The sequence below is a fragment of the Pholis gunnellus genome (genome assembly GCF_910591455.1).
Source record: "Pholis gunnellus genome assembly, chromosome: 7".
NCBI classification, from domain to species: domain Eukaryota; kingdom Metazoa; phylum Chordata; class Actinopteri; order Perciformes; family Pholidae; genus Pholis; species Pholis gunnellus.
This window is the reverse complement of record NC_136533.1, coordinates 10,333,615-10,352,414: the sequence shown is the minus strand read 5'-3', so window position 1 is coordinate 10,352,414 and position 18,800 is coordinate 10,333,615. Positions and strand designations below refer to the sequence as shown.

The 18,800-nt window shown below is 40.4% G+C and overlaps 2 protein-coding genes across 2 annotated transcripts; both read right to left on the bottom strand.

Moving 5' to 3' along the window:
- Positions 1-173: 173 nt before the first annotated feature.
- On the bottom strand, positions 174-6,190 carry sigirr (single immunoglobulin and toll-interleukin 1 receptor (TIR) domain). The gene is made up of 10 exons (XM_079162629.1): positions 5,980-6,190; positions 5,062-5,331; positions 4,581-4,788; positions 4,361-4,488; positions 3,615-3,773; positions 3,373-3,516; positions 2,897-2,999; positions 2,568-2,718; positions 1,939-2,116; positions 174-943 (listed from the first exon to the last, which is right to left on the bottom strand). Exons 1-10 carry the CDS (start codon positions 6,047-6,049, stop codon positions 774-776), a joined length of 1,581 nt encoding a protein of 526 aa, XP_079018755.1. The 5' UTR covers positions 6,050-6,190; the 3' UTR covers positions 174-773.
- A 1,065-nt stretch (positions 6,191-7,255) lies between these two features.
- LOC306698085 (anoctamin-9) lies at positions 7,256-18,250 on the bottom strand. Its single transcript, XM_079162254.1, has 25 exons — positions 18,113-18,250; positions 17,870-17,999; positions 16,713-16,787; positions 16,466-16,588; positions 16,240-16,376; positions 15,981-16,030; positions 15,834-15,892; positions 15,007-15,086; positions 14,156-14,290; positions 13,976-14,069; positions 13,832-13,892; positions 13,053-13,135; positions 12,853-12,957; positions 12,138-12,302; positions 12,020-12,056; positions 10,876-10,987; positions 10,577-10,634; positions 10,354-10,451; positions 10,062-10,258; positions 9,810-9,962; positions 9,570-9,717; positions 9,357-9,479; positions 8,878-8,971; positions 8,518-8,630; positions 7,256-7,798 (listed from the first exon to the last, which is right to left on the bottom strand). Exons 2-25 carry the CDS (start codon positions 17,888-17,890, stop codon positions 7,783-7,785), a joined length of 2,337 nt encoding a protein of 778 aa, XP_079018380.1. The 5' UTR covers positions 17,891-17,999; positions 18,113-18,250; the 3' UTR covers positions 7,256-7,782.
- Positions 18,251-18,800: the final 550 nt, after the last annotated feature.

Below are 18,800 nucleotides of genomic sequence, written 5' to 3'. Positions count from 1 at the left end.
CTGGTGAAATGTCGGCCACTCCCTGTTTACATATTTGCTCCTGCTCCGACAGGAACAATACCAGACGTTCCCCGCTGCACCCTTATTTAGGCTCTTATTTTATTGCAGGTACAGTAATCATAATTAGGTGAGGACAAAGATCATCTGCCCATACAGAGAGGAATAACCGGGTATTTCGTCAAACTGCTTTATTAGCGTGATTGCTGTGATAACAGTCTGTTTACATTACACACAGACATCTACCTGCACAGAAATGTCAAGAACTATGAGTTCTTCAGTCATGGGCGTTGTCCTGCTTCAGTTGACTGGTGTACAAACAGATACCAGTGGTCTGGTCAAATCTGACTTCATGTTTCCCTTATATTAATTTTCCTGAACCTCTGTGTACTTTCAGTTTTATAATAAAAAAAATGTGCTTAATTAAAAAGCAGAATTCCTTCATCTTATCTGACATCACTCCGCCCTCTGCTGGGGACTTTATGAGAGATGTTGGCAGTGAAATGACAAATCAAAAGTTACTTCTTTCCCCGATTTAACACAAATATTTCAGACAATTTCTTCTACAATTCCTCACGAAATATTTAACACAACAGTAAAAAAAAATACACAAAAACAATAAAAATCAGTCTTTGGTAAGTGGAAACAGAAAAAGGTAACATTTTGACTTCAACAACACACTGTACATAAAAGAAAAACATATTTACTAGATAACTATAAAGCAATGCTAATCTCCATGTAGGTGTAGAGATCAGCAGCGGTGAGGGGAGTGTGGATCACATGTCCTCAGTGACCAGGCAGTAAAAGTCTGAACGGGCTCCATAGTTGCGTGATCCCAGGTCCGACACGTCGATGTCGGAGGATTTGGGCTCAGCTGCAGTGACGGGGGCAGCAGGGAGGACAGGTGCTTTAAAGGCCAGAGCCTTGTACACAGGGAGGCGCAGCCCTGCAGCAGAAAGAGCAAAGGTGAAACATCTGTCCCAAATGAAAGCAAAGACATATATTATTCACTGCTAAAGCGTTGGGCTGCAACATGAGCTTTACGTAATTTAATAATAAACAAAATTGATTTCCCATTATCTGTAAAGCTAACTCATAGTTCTTGTAAAACACCAGGTTGTGTTTTACATGGGGTTAGGTTCTGGACTATTTGTTGTCCAGGCAGAGTAGCTTTATAAAATGCTTTAGTCACCGCGAGGCAACCTGTAGTCTATACACGTCTGTATCTGAACTGATTAAACAAACTATTATGTGTTAACTAGTGAGCTCTAGAGGCATAGGTGGATTTTGTTACCTTTGGACAGAGTCAGACATGGTCAGTTTCCAGTTTTAGTGCTTAAGCTAGATAAACGACTGTTGCTTCATATTTAGGTGAAGCATATTACATTGGTATTGATCTATTCATCTAACTTTCAGCAAGTAAGCAAACGCAGAGCTATTTCTTGAAAGCATTTGTTTCACATGTCTGCTTGGCATGGAAAATGTGTGCAAGCTCATCATGTGACATGATTTCCTTGTATTGAAGTTAAAGATTAACTGTAGATGGACCCGTGTTTGTAGATTCAAACTAGTCTCAAACTACGTCAGTTTCAATGCACACTGTGTGTCGAAAAAGAGAAAAGAGTCTCTCTCAGGTTGAGACTTGCATATTGGCCATAACTTTTTATATTGTCATTCTCATGCAACAAAAGTACATGAAACACCAAACAGCTGACAAGCATTTACATCCCTGGAGTAGAGTCAGTACGAGACGGTTGTTTACGTGAGCGTGCTTGACTCAATATTAAAAAACCAAACAGTCGCACACACCTCACATTCATTTATGCAAGGTACCGCAGCTTTAATACGCATTTCTTTTATTTGCATGTGCAAATAGAGTGAAGAGTGAACCAAACATCAGTACTGGAGGACGTATCTAGTCCTGTGGCTGTTGTTTCTTACCCAGATCTCCAGCAGGGTCCGTGTCTGAGCGGCTGTCAAGGTAGTCTGAGTCGAGGGTCAGCATGGGGTCCTTGTCATCTTGTAGCACAGTCTGAGGGTCGCCTGCAGCCTCACTGCGAAAGACGACTCTGTGAGGCACCGCTAAGGCCATCTCCTTCCAGAAGACTGAGGAAGGAGTCTGTGGGAACCGAAGACACACAGGAACCGAACACTCCGCCATTAAAGTCTCAACTGCAGAAGCCTTACTTGCGTGTATCATCGTACATTGTATATGCTTACATTTCGAATTTGAAATGTTATGTATATTTGTTCATTTACATTGAAACACATTTCTACATTTGATAATTTTGGTTTTAATGATCTTTAGCGAAGTCTTTTCACATGATTATTTCACTGTAGTATGAATGTGTCATGTTGCTTCAATGGAAACACAAGTCGAGTCCAGACACTAACTATAAACATGAAAGATATTCTGCACATATGTTTACAATAATATATTCATCCCATGCAAGTTGGCTGAAATCCAGAGAGACACATACTGGTGTTTTGAATGACTCATACTGTATTTTGTTTTGTAACTGATGTTTGTTTGCTCAGAAAGCACTAATGGGTATTATTGTGGATCTTACCACAGAGTTGTGCCTCCAGGTGAGTATGGTGAGGCAGTGCTGGTGCTCACTGAGCAGCTGCTTGATCTCAGGCCTCATGCGTTTGGACTGACCCTCCAACATGATGAGGATGGGCCGCTGACACAACTCCAACAAGTGCAGAAGGCCCTGTCTGAAAACACACACAGCTACAGTGTGATAGGACATACTGGAGAGACTGCTCTAAAGTGCAGCAACACTGACCTCAAGTGGTGTATTGTAATGGTGCCACAGTCATTTTACTAAGAAATATACAGTATATAAAGCGCCGTTGTTTCAAAAGAATCGTTTATACATTAAATTCGTCTGACCTGAAGTCATTGGAGCACCAGTCCTGCTCAAGGTAAGCATGAGAGAGCAACACGATCAAACGGCGAGAGCGACTTATGTTCATTAGCAGCTCTGCAGAAGGTTCTGGAGACAAATAATAATGTTGTGCATTGTTAAAAAATGGGCAACTTCACATTACAATTTGTTTACCCAAGAGCCTGTTTCACAGAAAGTGCTTACACACACATCACAAACGGTCACACAAATGATATGCAAATTGGAGCTGCATTTGCAAACGTATAAGTCTGAGAGATTTGTTTTCATTAGAGAAACGTCTCGAGATCATCATGAGAGAAAACTAACTCAAGTTGCAAACTGCAGGCAATGACAGTGTAACAAGAATCAGAAAATCCTGGATTTTGAAGATTAAAACTAACAGAAACTGCATACAAAAATGGATTGACTATTTTCCGTTCTCCCTTTGCTTCCTATGACGACCAACAGACAGAAATCTTACCTGAGCCAGGTAGAATATCGTTGTCATTGAGGTGCACCTTGAGGGCATTTTTATTCTCCAGGTGAGGTTTGAGAATAAAGTTGACAAACTTCCTGTCATGATCATTGTTCACATAAGAGATATAGGCGTCATATATTTTGCCATCTGAAGACAAGGAGACACAAACGTACCAGCGGTGTTAATACTACTGCACACGTCTTATACATGATTATAGCAACCTTATATCACTTCAGAGGCCTCACCATTAAGTTCATAGTCTCCGTAGGAGTTCCTGTACCAGAGTTTGATGTTCAAGTGACACCTGGAGTACACAACAGCAGCTACAGCCAGGAGGAGGAGGAGAACGATGGCTGCAATAACAGCTGATGTGTGGTTGGGGCCGTATGAGCACAGGAAAGTGTCTGCAGACCAAAAATAAGCATAAAATAAACAATCAATACTTGGATTGAAATTGATAACCCTAAACTGCGGAATATGGATTTTGTCAGAAGAGTGATTCTTTACATGTGGATCATTGCAACAGTTAAGTACTGTACAGGTTTTCAATGTGCAGTGAAATCAGGGAGAAGTAACATTAATCAGAATCAATTTGTGTTGTGAATCACGAGGCTGACTGATTACACGCTGGGCCAGGCTTCCTGCCAAAGCGCTGTAAAATGATACAGACTTCATGTATCTGTGCGTCTGTGGTATAAATAGCCGTGTGACTGTTGACAATGTGTGTGGAGCTGGCTGGCTTTCTACTGCTCCATAGCACACTGATCGTGTCTACAATACACTTTCATATGGTGTTTGATGCAGATAATGTACATAACTGCGGCTCCTCTATATTTATGGGGTCTGGCCTTTCACTGTTTTCTCCGATCTTCGTTGTCACATTTGTGTTTCTCTTTCATCTTTGGGTGGGTAATCTTTTACAAAATATAAAACAAGATGCAGGACAGAATGTAAGAAACCTGGCATATATAGGTGTCTCTAGTTGTCTCACTTGAGTACGGCAGGCTGAAGTCAGAGGAAATGTTCCTCACTGTGCAGCTGTAGAGCCCAAAAGCATCCAGCTCTGTGAGGTTGATCACCAGCAGACTGTTTACCATCAGCTGGCCGGCAACAGGAGACCTGACATGCAGGACAGGAAACTCACTTTGAAATACATTTTAACTGCAGGTGCCATGTAACTGATATTTTATTAAAAAAAAGCTTCAATTCACCATGAGGAGGTATTCTGCGTGTAATGTGTGTGATTGGTGAGTGGATGGCCGTCTTTACTCCACTGCAGCGTGCTGTCACAGTGCTCTTCTGTTGGGTCCCATTGGAGGAGAGCAGTGCAGTTCAATGTCACAGTGCATTCCACATTCATCCGGAGTCCGTTCGAGCCCCCATTCGTTTGAAATTCGGGGGCTTCGGAGCACTGAGACTCTGTGGAAAGTCATACCACTGTTATCTGTGTTCACTGCAGGAGCTCCAGACAATGGAGGCCTTCATGTGCACTGCCAGGTACAGCCTGAGACTGCAGCTGGAAGACATGGAATTACATGCGTCCTTGCAGGTGTAGTCGTTCAACTAGCCCCTTCAAACCCCACCTACAAACTCTACGTTTACTTCAGGGACGGATACTAGCTTACTGTGAGAGCCACATAATCACAGTATCAGGTTTGAGATGACTTCATTACGTGTGGAAATAACACTTACCTTTAACTATGAGACGCACAGTGAACGAGGCTGTGCTGTTGCTCTGTTGCATACAGGTGTAATTCCCTTGATCTTGCAAGGTGAGTTTGTCAAACTCCAGGTAGGCCTTCCCTACCTGAGCAGGGAGCTGCTGACAGTCCTTCTGCCAGGTCAGCTGGGGCCGTAGGGAGCTCTGGGGCTCCAGAGGGCAGTTCAGCCGATACGGAGGCCCCTGCTGCCCCACGTAGAGCACCTGCTCCTTAAACCTGCTCTCATCCACACAAAACTGAGCTACAAAGAGAGAGAAAGGGGGTTTACACAGTCGCCTTTACATTGCGGACACAACAAGCCAACAAGACTCTGATCTCTCAATTGAATTTTAAGTATGACATAAGAAACTGAATCTATGTTGTATGATCAAATAACTTCAGCAAGCAAATACCTATCAGTGACCTAATTTTCTTTTGGGAAAACAGTTCTCCGACCGTATGTGGATGTTAACAGTTTGCGCTTCAGAAGACCTGTTCTTCAACATACGCTGCGCATGCGCGCTAATCAGGACTATGACTAAACCAGTACAACTGCCCGCTCTGGTTCCTCTGTGACTTCCCTAGTGCTTTATTAATTATTTTGACAGTTTCTCAAACAAAGTGACACTCATCCGGGTCCGAAGTCCGGCTCATGTTGCAAGGCAACAGCATGTGACTGCGTGACTACTACGTGATACTGTGACCCTGTACAAACTGACCACATGAGCACTGACCGGCATAAACCTTACTGTGACAGTTTTTAATGGTCAAATATACCAAAAACAATACAATAAATACTACAGCTATCAACAAAAGCAGTTTATTTCAAACCGAACTTACCAATAAAGTGTAAACCTATGAAATATGAGTAAATTCAAGTGCATAATGATGTAATTTCCTACATCCTTACCCTCTGCAAGGACAGACTTGTCCCATTTCCCGGCAAACACCAATATTAAAGCGAATAAAATCAGAGCCATGAGCCACAGTCTTTCTCTTCCTCCTTCCTCAGGTGACAAGTGAGCCGAGTGAAGAGTTTTGTAAACCTACATCACTCTATTAAATACTGATTATTACAGTTTCATTACATTGCGCGGAGCAGTACAGCCGATATGTCTACGGAGACGCAGCCTTGTGGTTGATCAAGTGCACCTGGAGATACCTGAAACTCTGCTGGCTATTGGCTCCCCGTGGTCACGTGGCGTTCGCACCGGCTTTCACCAACACAAACTTGGGAGGAGACAGAAAACTCACTAAAATCTACGTCTACGTCTAGTGCCCCCTTAATATAATATAATATAAAGTTTGTTTTCATTTCAGTGTTCAAAAGTATCTTATGAGGCACATTTTATACATGATATAAATAAATAATAAGTAGATCTCGAGGTCGTTATCAACCTTTTTGGCTGCACGTTTTTAATTTATTCATAAAGGTTAATGAGTTTTTCCCTTTGTAATACTCAGTATATAACATACTTTATAATAACTCATCATTTTGAGGTTCAAATGTTTATACGTGAGAGATAAATGTTTTATCATCAAATCTGCAGCTGTAACTGTAAAAAAAATTGTTAATAAATAGATATTCAGCAGCCCTTTCCAGAAAGTACGTCCAACTGTCCAACCAGTTAAGGGGATTTTTCACGACCTGACAACCCAAAAAGTGTCCTTATAATGCTACATTTTTTATTTACCATTATTAAAGTTACAACTTTATAATCCCCTTATAATGGTGCCTTGTGAGTGATATGGTATATATTTGTTTACATTTTATCTACATACTGTATATGACGGTCAAAATGCTGTTTCAATACATCTCAAGTGGATACATAATATATATCATAATATTTTTTAGCTTAGAATTCTTAAATGTAAAGATGTTGAGACTAAGAAATATTAGCATCAGCTCTTTAAAGACACAATGTGTGACTTCTATTTACATAGACTAATATAGAATGTAAAATCCCCTCGGGTCATTAAATCCCCACAATTGCCATAAACAATGTATAGGGATGACATGAAGAAAATACTGACATAAATGTAGCTATTACTTAAATATCGTAATGTTTATGCTCTTAAATCTGTCATTTGGCAAATCAAAAAAATCACCTTTGACACACCTTTCAACAAACAAGCTTAAATTCAAAAGACATTTCAGTATAAGAGGTCAAAGTTTTCCTCGTTTATTCAATAATATAAAATATTATTTTGCAAAACATTCTTGTGTCTGGTTTACAAAAGACACCTTCAGACTCTGTCTGCAGTAATGACAATCATCACAGCGCTTTTTTACACAATAAGGCAACATCGTAAAACACAATCGGTACTGTATGTGCAGTAGCAGTATAAATTATCTTTAGGCTTTCAATAAAAACACTCACATGCATCTCACAAATATAGAGATCCAACAGTAAGCTATCAGTGCATTCTTACAATAGAATAAGAACAATCTCGTGGTCAGTAAAATCAGTTACTGTACAAGAAAGATTAGTCTGACTTCAAAGTCCGTTTCATAGATGAGTATCCAGATAGCCAGCAATTAACATTTGACTGCAAACAATAAAAGAGAGTGAGAGCCCACCGTCTGAACTCTTCAGAAACATGATGAATGACTTCGAAGCTGACTCAACACTGTAATAGTCTGGACACTTTAATGCACAAGGCAACACTGGGCTCAGGGGGAAATGTGTAAACTGTAAGTGTTTGAATGGGGTCACGCTTCAAATGAACTGCAAGAAACAAAAACAAAGGTTGGTTAGTTGCAGCATCTATGTCAAGGAAACTGAGAGCTGCACGACAATGCAAAGCACATCTTCAAAACAAATATCATGTTTGTTAATATATAATACAAATGTATTAGAGATGCACACTACAAATGTCACATTTGTATTTATAAATCATCCATTAGGCAATTAGGGTTCAGTAAATTCCAGTACCATTTTGGGTGAAATATTTATTTCTTCAATGTATACTCTTGGAATTCATTCATGAAGATGAATTCTGGCTTTATAAACTGTAAAGTAAACACAGCCACATGCAAGTGCTAATACAGTGGGATTAAATAGCAAGGTCAGGATGAAGTGTCTCAAAGGTATTAAATGCATTGATTTTCCACAAGTCAGAATGTCTGCTGAATGTCACGTAAGACACAAGATAGACAGACTTTTAACAGAAAAAGACGTACTGTTAAATTCAAAATACGAAGGACTCTGTCTTGCTCCTGAGATCACCGCAAATATCACGGGAGCACCTTGTGTCTTTGTGTGTTAAAACTGGCAGTAATGGGTCACGTCATGGCCGATACCAGATCCACCTAATAAGCTCAGCATCAGCTCCAATACCGGGCCAGTGTATTTGCATAACAATTCAAAAACCGAATGAGCAAGATTGAGGTTCATTGAGCAACCGGCTGTCACAACAATGTAACCACATATTACTTGAGACTCACCTGAGTTCCTCTTTTAGCCTGTTGAGTTTATCAAAGAGTCTATCATTCTTGACCTGCATGGGAGCGCTCGGCACAAACCAGGCTGCAACAAACTTGCATATGACAACAACGTGCTGCAAGCAGAGAGGAAAATGTTAGGTATGTTATCATCGCCCTTTCTATGTGTGACAATGTGGTTTCATTAAAGATAACAGTCCCTGATATTGTTATAGCCGAGATCAACGTTGTGAAACAGAAATAGACAAACAGTTGGGATGGCATTGTGGTCTATGTGGTGCTACTGTACAAAAAAAAACTGCTCAAAGAAATCAGTGTAAGATGTGGTTGGCGTTTTTTTATTTGGTCATAATAAAGACTTACCTCAAACAGGATGACAAAGGCAAAACGCACAGCTAAAATTAGCCAGAATTGTGGGGTAAAACTGTAGTCCTCATTGCTCCTGTAGTCTTTATACCTATGAAGAAAAACAAGAGAATGCGGATGTTATCCCTCTCATCTGTCGTGTTTTAATCACAGAGTTGATGATTCAGGTACCAGTTGCAGTGATGGTAACATTTAAGAAGAATGTAAAATGTGTTTGTTTAAAGCACTTCTATCACCTGAGGTTAGGCTGTCCTTACAGCAACAATGACAGCACAATACTACCAAGATATCTGAGTGTACTCCGAATAGCAGTTATTAACACTAGTTGTGTGAAGTGCTTCACACAACTCAATGCTTTTGACTCTGTTGTTACTCAAATTATATGTTTTGACTTTGGTTTCTTCTGACCTCATAATAACTCCTGACCTAATAACTTTTCAGCCATAGAAGACAAATAACATCAAAGGGGAACAAACCTGCAGTGAGAGACATTCAAGCCACTAGGAGTGATCATCTGACTCGCTGAAAACTCGTTTTCTATGTTCTGGTCATCCATTTGTGCAACTGAGAGAGTGTTGTTGATGTATCCAGCCATGCAGCTTGAAAAGAAGAAGAAGAAGTTATTTCCTGTATAGTGAGTGTTGCACATCACATGACAGAACATAAACATTTTCTAGGAGGATTCTCACTCAATATCCGTCACTGTGCCGTTGGCACATGGGCCATACTGGTAGCGGTACACCAATCGAGGGATGAAGTCCGAAGATACACCGATGACCAGCCCGTTTGCAATGACAGCTAAGACACCAATAGCCTCCAACACGTCTATCCACACGCCTGAGGAAAGGAGACGTTGATGTGAGGAGAACGTTATCTACAATATAAACAGGCAGACAACATTTTTATTCTCAGTCAAAAGTGATGCTCACCAATGTCGTTGGTTTTCTTGGGAACCAGTCTGCGCTCCAGAGTGACCATTTTAATGGCATCCAGGCGTATCTCAATGACATTATTAATGAGGGCTAGCAGAGGAGCGAGAGGAAACGCTGCCACAAATATGGTGGTAAAGCTGAACTGGATCACTGAGGAGAAAGCAAGAAATATATTATTTGCCAAAACCAGTCCAGCGTTTGTCTAGTGTCGACTGTTTTTGCTGTTGGAGCATTCAGCGGAGTACACACCCATCTCCAGGAACTCATGGAACAGGCTGAAGGAGTCAACATCATTGAGACGGTAGTTGCTGACCCAGTCTCGAAGCTTGCAGTTATCACACAGTTCAGCTCCTTGTTTGGCCTCTGAGTCATCTTTCAGGTAGCAGTGGGCACATTTCCTCTGCAGCTTCTGGGTTCTTCGTCTCTTCAGCCACCTGCAGAACCAGCTGATGCAACCAAAAGACAGCGTTCAAAACAGTGTGAGTAAAGTGGATTTCACAGTGTTATACAGTATTTAATCACAAATCTGATTCATACTCACGGCCCAGTGAACTCAAACACATTGCTGATGGTTTGCTTGAGTATCATTATAATGGCCATTTGGACGAACAGATCTGTGAGACATCCACTGGGATGACACTGCACAGGGAAGAGTATCATGTTTGAAATGCAATCAGATACAATAGTTAAATGTAAAACCACAATATTTACTTAAAAATGGACATTCAGTGTTGCTAAATGAGATGCATGTTTATGTCACACACCTCTTCTAGCCTCCATTTCCCTGAAATTCGGACGTAACCACCAGGATGGCCATTTATCCTGTCATGAGTATTACAAAAACACATTATTGGTCAGGTCGGGACATTGGGCGTTAATAATTAAGAACAATGAGTTTCTTTTATTTGGACATTCATTTAGGGTCCTTTAGGTTATGACAATGTGTTGTATGGGTTTGGAGTCTAGAGCTGAATTTTGATATAACGATATACATTACATATGACACCACTAGAAGTCGAATGTGAATATTGATGTGAATAAAGTATGGTCCACTTGTTGTTACCTGCCAAGAAAAAAGGCCACGTAGAAGAGGGAGGAGAAATAGGTGAAGAACTGGAAGGTGAACATCTTGACAGTGAAGCTTTTCTCTGTGGCAGCAAATGATCTTGTTTCCTCTTGTGAAGACAGACTATACATGTTAGTTTTCATGCAGTTCACTATTTCGTCAGTGGATGGCACAATCTCACACACAAATATACCACGCACCCAGAACAAACGACACGCAGAGCGGCTCAGATGTACTCTACACACAACCTTTTTTGACTTGAGACTCTTTAAATGGAAGGCATGTTTACTCGATTCATGACCCCTTGTCACATGTTGCAAGTTGCAAAGTTGTCTATGGTGTCTAAGTGGGTAGTTTTTAGAGGCCTGAAAAGACACAACTCTCCTGTCTTTACCATTAAAATAGCAAAAATGTGATATTTCACCCCCTCTTGTTATTCAACTTGCAAAACTTCAGATTTGTCTTATGGCCGTTTGGGGTTCTGACTTAGCTCTACATGACAAGACTTTTACAGCAGTTTTCATCCTGTCATGTCTCATCTTCCTTCTATTTTCCCTCAGTGAGTTTTGCTCCACTGAATACCACCTGACCTATCACGTTTCTTTACAGCTGACACTTATTTCCCCAATCAGTGTACATGGTGGCCCAGTTCCCATGTCCACTCGGAGAGCTGTTCATGAACATGATAATGCCTTCATGTAATAAAGATATTGTGCTTCAATGCTATTTATCTGTAAACTCGTCCTTGGCAGTTTAAATTTTATATATATTTTTAGGTTTCCCCTGACGTTCTTTTTTAACAAAAGAATACAGATGTGTCGGTAATTCTCCCTAGAAGATTGGGTCAAAATGTGGGCAACTGTAGCTGCTGTCGTGTTCCAGACATTACTTGTTATCTGTGTGTTCTGATCTGCTTCCTTTCTGATTACCTGCCTTCCTACTTCAGCCCCCCTGCATTTGTTCTCATTACCCACCACACTGACAACTGTAAACCCGTTAAACTAACATTTAATTCTGCCTGGAAACTGGAATAAAAAAATAATATATATATTTATATATATATATATATATATATATATATATATATATATATAAATATATATATATAAATATATATAATATACCGGTAAAATAAACGCACCTATTTCACAGAGCTTCATGGCAACAATCCTGTTGATCTGGAAAAACGAAGACATCGTTATACTTATGGAGAATACCACCAAAAGGAGACGGAGATGCACATTGTGAGACCTGCGTACCCGTGTCATGACAGTGATGATGAGGTAATGGAGGACGGCCCCCAGCATCATCGCTCCGCTGCTGGAGTGGTTGCTCAGGAACTCCCATGATCCCTCAGCCAAGAGCACTGCTGTGATCACCCTGAACACCACCAAGGCATGTGTGAGGCCAATGATCACCAATATCTGTAAAAAAAGCAAAAAAACACTCACTTGTATCACTATACTTGTGAGAGCCTCCATTAACTATGGAAAACACAAATACCCTCAACTATTCTTCATGCCAACACCTGAACCTTATCAAACTTACATCAGTCTTATTTCAACCAGAGCTCTAAAGATGTACAAGCTATGTAAAGGTGCAATATATATACGTAATTCAGAGCAATAACATAGCTGCAAATAACTATTAGCTATGTAAAGATGTAGTGAGGTAATGTCTCCCTGAGCAGAGAAATTACTCTCTATCTGTGTATGTTGTTATCTGTGCTTCTGCGCCCTTGTTAACATAGCCGGGCCGGCGGCGTGTTCTTTTAGGGCATGTTTGTGCATGTGCTCTGCACTGCTCTCATATGGCAGTTACAGCTGATGACGCCGTCCCAACCGATGGCATTGTTGCGGAAGAGTAGCACCCACCCACCAATTCCCCCTCAGGTAGCAATCAAAATGCACTTAATATCATAAATAGCATCTTTAAAGAATATATATGAAGAGGGTAATAGGACAAGTCACCCACCATAGCTGTGACACAGATCAAAACCAGAGTGCTGCGCAGATAGGAGTGCTTGTATTCTTTTGGTTCACAGTGAACGTTGTTCACAATTTCCAGTATCAGTTCCTCCTACAGTTAAATAGAAAAATATGCAGAGTCATAGTTCCAGTGAGCACTGACCAGGTATTACTGAAATGGGATGTCATGTATCAAACTGATCATACCTCCTCCTCACACCAATCTGACACTTTCCACTCGCACACATAGGAAGCCCGATGTCTCTTCCAGAACTCCAAAAACAGTGTTGCTGGGAAGATCAAGGATTTTTATGAGTACATAAAACCTACTGGAACAACAATATGAAGTAGAAATGAAAACAAAGATCCACTGTGGTGGTAATACCCATTGCCACATTTGGTATACGTTTTGCATTCATCTTTCTCTCAATGTATGAAAATATGTCTTTATCCAAGGTTTTAACATCTGATGACATTTTTTTTGATTTTGACATCTTCCCACAGTTGTGCTAAGACATTTAATTTAGCCTAAATCCAACAGATATTTAAACATCCACAAAAAGCAAAAAGCTGAATAAGTCTGTGAAAGAGCATTCATGTTCTTATAGATGGCTGCTTGACCACCCCCACGGCCAGATGGCCTGGGCTGATTAAGATGTGAGAAGCCAGGACGAGTAGGTTCTCTCGGTGATGTGGCATCTCTTTGGCAGTGTATATCTCAGTGACCATAAAATATCCAGGCATGTTTGTACCAGTTGTCATGTAAAGCCAAACGTCTTCAGGCGAATAAACAGTATTGGATAAGAGTTCTGCATCCTGATTTTAAATGATCTTTTAATAAATCTGCATGGGTTTTAATGGCTATGAAGCGAAATTGCAATGCAGGACTCAATAATCTATCTTAAACAGGGAACTGAATATTGCAAATGCATGATTATGTCTATCAACACAAGAATAATTATGTCACATAGACACACAAAACTCACCCCACACTGCCATGAACATTGCAAAGAGCACTGTGCCATTATTATCAAACAGCAGGCTCACCTGTAGGTAGACCAGGAGACCATTGGTGAGCACAAACAGACAAATACCCCATTCAGCCGTCTAATGTAAATGCACTGATGTACCTTGGCGTATGTGCAGGTGTCGGAGAGCTGCCACACTTTGCATCTCTTGTCACAAAGGGGACACATGACCGTGTCAGCCTCACAAACCTCCTTTCTGCAACACAATGATCACTTTATCTATCTCAGTCTAAATGCTAGTTTATGATGACACAGATACTGCGGAGCTGTGGAAAAACATACATGAGGGGTGAGGTGTTGAAGAAGGCGAGGCCATAAAGGAAGACAATGACCCCGATGACAGCAGGCGGGATGAGCAGATACGTGTACCAGCCCAACCAGAGGTAGTACAAGGCCACCTTCTCCCCAAAGTAGTTCCTGACATGAGAACACACACACAGAAAGAGAAAATGACGAAATGCATGAATACTGTACAAAATATTCTTAATAATATGTCTATAATATGTTTCCTATGTGTCATACACATAATGTACTTATCGTGCTGTTTGAGGCATACATTCAAGAACAGAATGTGGTTTTTAACCAACATTTCCCAAATTATACTGTCAAAGTGTATAAAATCTATAAAATCTGCATGAAATAGACTTAATCAATCAAGTAACACATATAAAGACAATGTATTTTGTATTTCACAACATAAATTCAACTTATATTTATAAGGGTGTGTTTAAGCCTCTTGAGGACAACAAGTACTCGACTGACAGTGATGATGTACAGTGTATCTTGTCACTTGCTTGCTGACGGGCCCAATGTGGTTGTGCTAAAATCTCACAGTTAACATGTTGACATGAAGCTTACACATATCCAATTACTGTTTTCACTTAAAAGTGGAGACATGATGCATGTTTGCATAGTGTGAATCTAAAGACAACCGCTCTAATCTGTACCAGCAATAAGTACTGTACATGATTTTAAGCAATGAGTCCAAACAATGCCTGCTTCATGCGTGGGTGACGACATGTTTGCTGTTGTCTTGTTGTCTGGGGATGACATGGAAAACAATAATGCTGCAATAACTGCTACTCTAAAAATCGAGCAGGAAAATGACTAGGCTGTTGTGTTGCAGTCCAAACCTGACGGCAGTGATGGGTTGCCCTTGGAGACAGGCTGTCCATCGTGCCCAGCTCTCCTTCAGCTCTCTCTGTTTCCTTTTCTAAAAAAATCAAAATCACATGAAATCACCAACACGAAGAAGAGTTGTGTACATGGAAATCACAACATACACTACAATGTAAAAACACAATCAACTGGCTTATAAATGCAATTACAAAACATCCACGAATAAAGCTGCTTCATATTTTGAATAAGCTTTAGAAATGTATTTACATTTAATCTCAACGTCTTCACCTCCCACAGTGTCGAAGTAAACACTCATGTACATGCTATTGAAACATGTGCGCACAGTGTGTCAATGTATGTTCACACACATGCCCACATACTCCCAGCTCTGAATGACTCGCTGCATTAGTATCCCTCCCATTGGGTCTCTGTGAACAAAGACTTTTCTGGCAGCAATGTTTTGTTTTGGAAAGCTCCTGCCAAGTTTCCCTTCATAACTTTAGATGCTCTATGTGAAAAGTAAAACACTTTAGTGGCCACGTGAAGGGAAGAGATTTAACAGTGGAAAATAGTGGCACTATCTTGAGCATGAGGCTGTGTGGATCCACGTGGAGAAAAGATACTGGTTTAATCGTATCATTCTGACCTTAAGAAAATGTTGATTCAGTCTAGTGTTTTCATTCTTTATTCATACAATCTGTATAATCTGCAGTTCATGTTCGAAACCTGGTAATAACACAATTATCGGGGCCTATATGGTGACTATCTTGCAATCTGTAATCGTGATGAATCATAGATGCCGTACAAGAACGAGGCTAATATTGTATGTTCGGATTTTTACCTCATGCAAGCAGAACCTTGCCTCAAAAACCTTCATCTTCATAAGATCCCGCAAACTCTCTGGGAAGAACAACAGGTGAGTGAATAACATGAAAGATTAGGTGACCGGTCACCTATGGAGATTGTAAATACAGTTAGTCTTTCTCACCTCCTGAACATATAGGGGTGTGATTCAAGATGAAGTGGACAATCCTTATCCTGAAACAAGGACTAGTGTCACTTATAAAGCTGAACTTGCAGCAAGAGACAGCAAAAACCTAATTAAGTCACATTTTCATACAGCCAATATGGAAACAAATAATGTATTAAGACTATAGGGAGCAGATAAACAATCACAGATGCTTTAATTAGCATTTGTGATTGTTTAAAATGACAAAAGATAGCTACTGTACGGCAGCATGTTTTACCTGGTGCTGAGTGGTACAATGTTCTGATCCGAGCTCCAGTTACAAGCATCAGACACTTTGAGCAGATACCTGTACTTCTCAAAAATTTCTTTAGGCGCTTGAATCCCATAGAAGACGAGATCATCATCTATAATTTTCTAAATAGGATGAATTAGGACCAGATGAATGAAAAAAAGCATGTAACCTTTCCAACAGAAACTTTTTTTGATTTTAATTAAAGACTTACAGTAACTTTCAAGTTCTTTTTTTTCAGTTCCTCGATGTATTCAGTTTGCTTCTTGAAAGCCTCTCTCTCCTGTTTGTCAATTGTTTTGCCAACCAGGACGTAGTCATATGATAGAGGTGTGTGCTGAGAGGCAATAATCATATGGCAAAGTCAGACTTTCAGAATTAATATGGATACATCATAATCTGGGAAGGAGGTGGCCTGGACTAGTTATCTTATTATGAAAGGGGACGCATTCAAATCTTACCACAGGAGGGAGTGGTGACTGTTCATTGCCATTCTCTCTTACCACTCCCATGAATTCCAGTAGTTCAATACTGGGCTATACAACAAAATATTGAAAAAGAATACAAGTCATTCACAAAGTTATGTTGAATTCCACACATCGTTAATAAAGAGATAATTGGGTTTCATCATTACACTGTACAGTTCACCCCCAAATACAAATACATATATTTGTATATATACAAATATATATATTTGTATTTACCTGTAGTGCTATGAATCAGTCTAGATTGTTTTGGTGTGAGTTTTTTTGGAGATATGAGCCGTAGAAATGTCCGCCTTCTCTTGAATATAATGGGGCTGTATCGCACTATGCATCAAGTCTCTTCAGAAATCATGACCCGGTACTAAAGATAATACACAGACCTTGTTGTGAGCCTTTAGGAACTATCATTGCCTTTGAGTTCTTCAAATGTATTTTGGGCGCTTCCAGCACCCCAAGCCAAGTGCCATATAGTCCCATTATATTGGAGAGAAGACAGATCTCTCTATAAGGCTGATATCTCCAAAACACTCACACCACAACAATTTAAATTGATAAATAGCACTACAGGTAAAAAGGAAAAATCAATAATTTTTCTATTTTAGTGTGAACTGTCCCTTTAATAATAATTTAAAAAAAGCTTGTGAAAATATGCAGAAAGGTCATCTACAACACAGTCCTGTTTAACAATGACGTGAGGACGACGTGTCAGGGACAGTGAATGCCACTGTTGTGATCCTGACTCACCTGCAGTGGCTGTCAGAGAAGTCGGTTAGTTAAACCTGACTGAACCGCATGGCATGTGGATATACTGACACCCTCATGCCGATCCATGCTATTCACTTCCACTGTCAGCACAGTGAAGGTGTGGCAGACCGAGACGTACAAATGTGAACAGCGCGATACCAGTGGAAGCACATATGCATCCCATTCAATCCTGAACAAAGTCCTGATTTATGCACAGGCGGGCCTTGTCGAACACTGGAATAAGCCTCTGTTGGGGCTATTCAGTCTGACCAGTGCAGGATTGGCAGTTAACATAACATAACATAATGTTTGAGTAGCAGCTTGCCCAGAACAGCTTAATTCTGAATCGATATATAATCCATATGTTATGTGTGAATAAGATCACCCACCTGCCTCCTGTGAACAGGCATGATGAGTGGGCACTGAATGCAGATGCGACTTCCAGGATAAAAAAAAAAAAAAAAGCTTCAGTCAGAAGCTGATCCCAGAGCCTCTCTGTCCGCTCACCGATATGCCCAGCTATAAAATTACATGATTGCACTTGAACAGGCAGAAGGCAACTTCCGTACTTCCTCTAGGAACAAACGTGTTGATTGTTTCAGTATAGCTAAGGAATGTAAAAGCGACTCTACCTGTTGCTGGTGTCACAGCGTTTATTTGTATCGCCTCCACCTTGTCCTCTCAGTTCAGTCAGTCCAGCGGTGCGTTCAATGGACACACAAACAAACAGGGTTTACCTTGTGTTTCAGCAGCTACAGGCAGACAGAGATAGTCTCGATACGGTTAGTCAGGTGCAATGGAATGGTATATTTCTTGTTGCCTCCTCCTCACCGATGTAACATGCATCCACCGCTAGGTGGAAGCAGTGGCTTCAACAGCCTGTAAATCACAGGCTGGGACTGACTCTTCCTACACACACCAGTCAGCACTGACTGTGACATTTGTGAAAAATACATTAGCGCCTCACCTCTACACTTTGAGTCACGAAATGAAGACAGTAAGGACAGTATAGGCTGAGCAAGTCCACTATCATTCACAGCAGAAAGATGCAATTAAGCCCTGATCAACCAAACCAACACAAAACAACTATTACAGCTTAAATTCATCATTAGTGTTTAATATTATATTATATTATCAATGTTGAATCCATTGAGCTAGTTAAACTGCAAATAAGCAAACGCAAGCTGAATTGATTCAAGTAGGACTATCTGACTATGTACAACATAAACTGACCTTATTAGATGTTCCATGGTGGGAGCTTGATTTATTAAATATGTAACAAACGTAAAGCTTACTCATTCATCTAGTGTTTACAGTAGC

Bases quoted from the DNA above. Each gene is read 5' to 3' on its own strand.
- LOC306698085 (XM_079162254.1), bottom strand. From the start codon at position 17,890: ATGCCTGTTCACAGGAGGCAG. The intron at 16,377-16,465 runs GTAAGTCTTTAA...CATCCTATTTAG, and splicing joins AAAAGAACTTGAAAGTTACT to AAAATTATAGATGATGATCT. The intron at 9,718-9,809 runs GTGAGCATCACT...TCCTTTCCTCAG, and splicing joins CAAGAAAACCAACGACATTG to GCGTGTGGATAGACGTGTTG.
- sigirr (XM_079162629.1), bottom strand. From the start codon at position 6,049: ATGGCTCTGATTTTATTCGCTTTAATATTGGTGTTTGCCGGGAAATGG. The intron at 3,000-3,372 runs GTAAGATTTCTG...ATTTGTCTCCAG, and splicing joins CGATATTCTACCTGGCTCAG to AACCTTCTGCAGAGCTGCTA. The intron at 944-1,938 runs GTAAGAAACAAC...TTTCTGCTGCAG, and splicing joins GGACCCTGCTGGAGATCTGG to GGCTGCGCCTCCCTGTGTAC.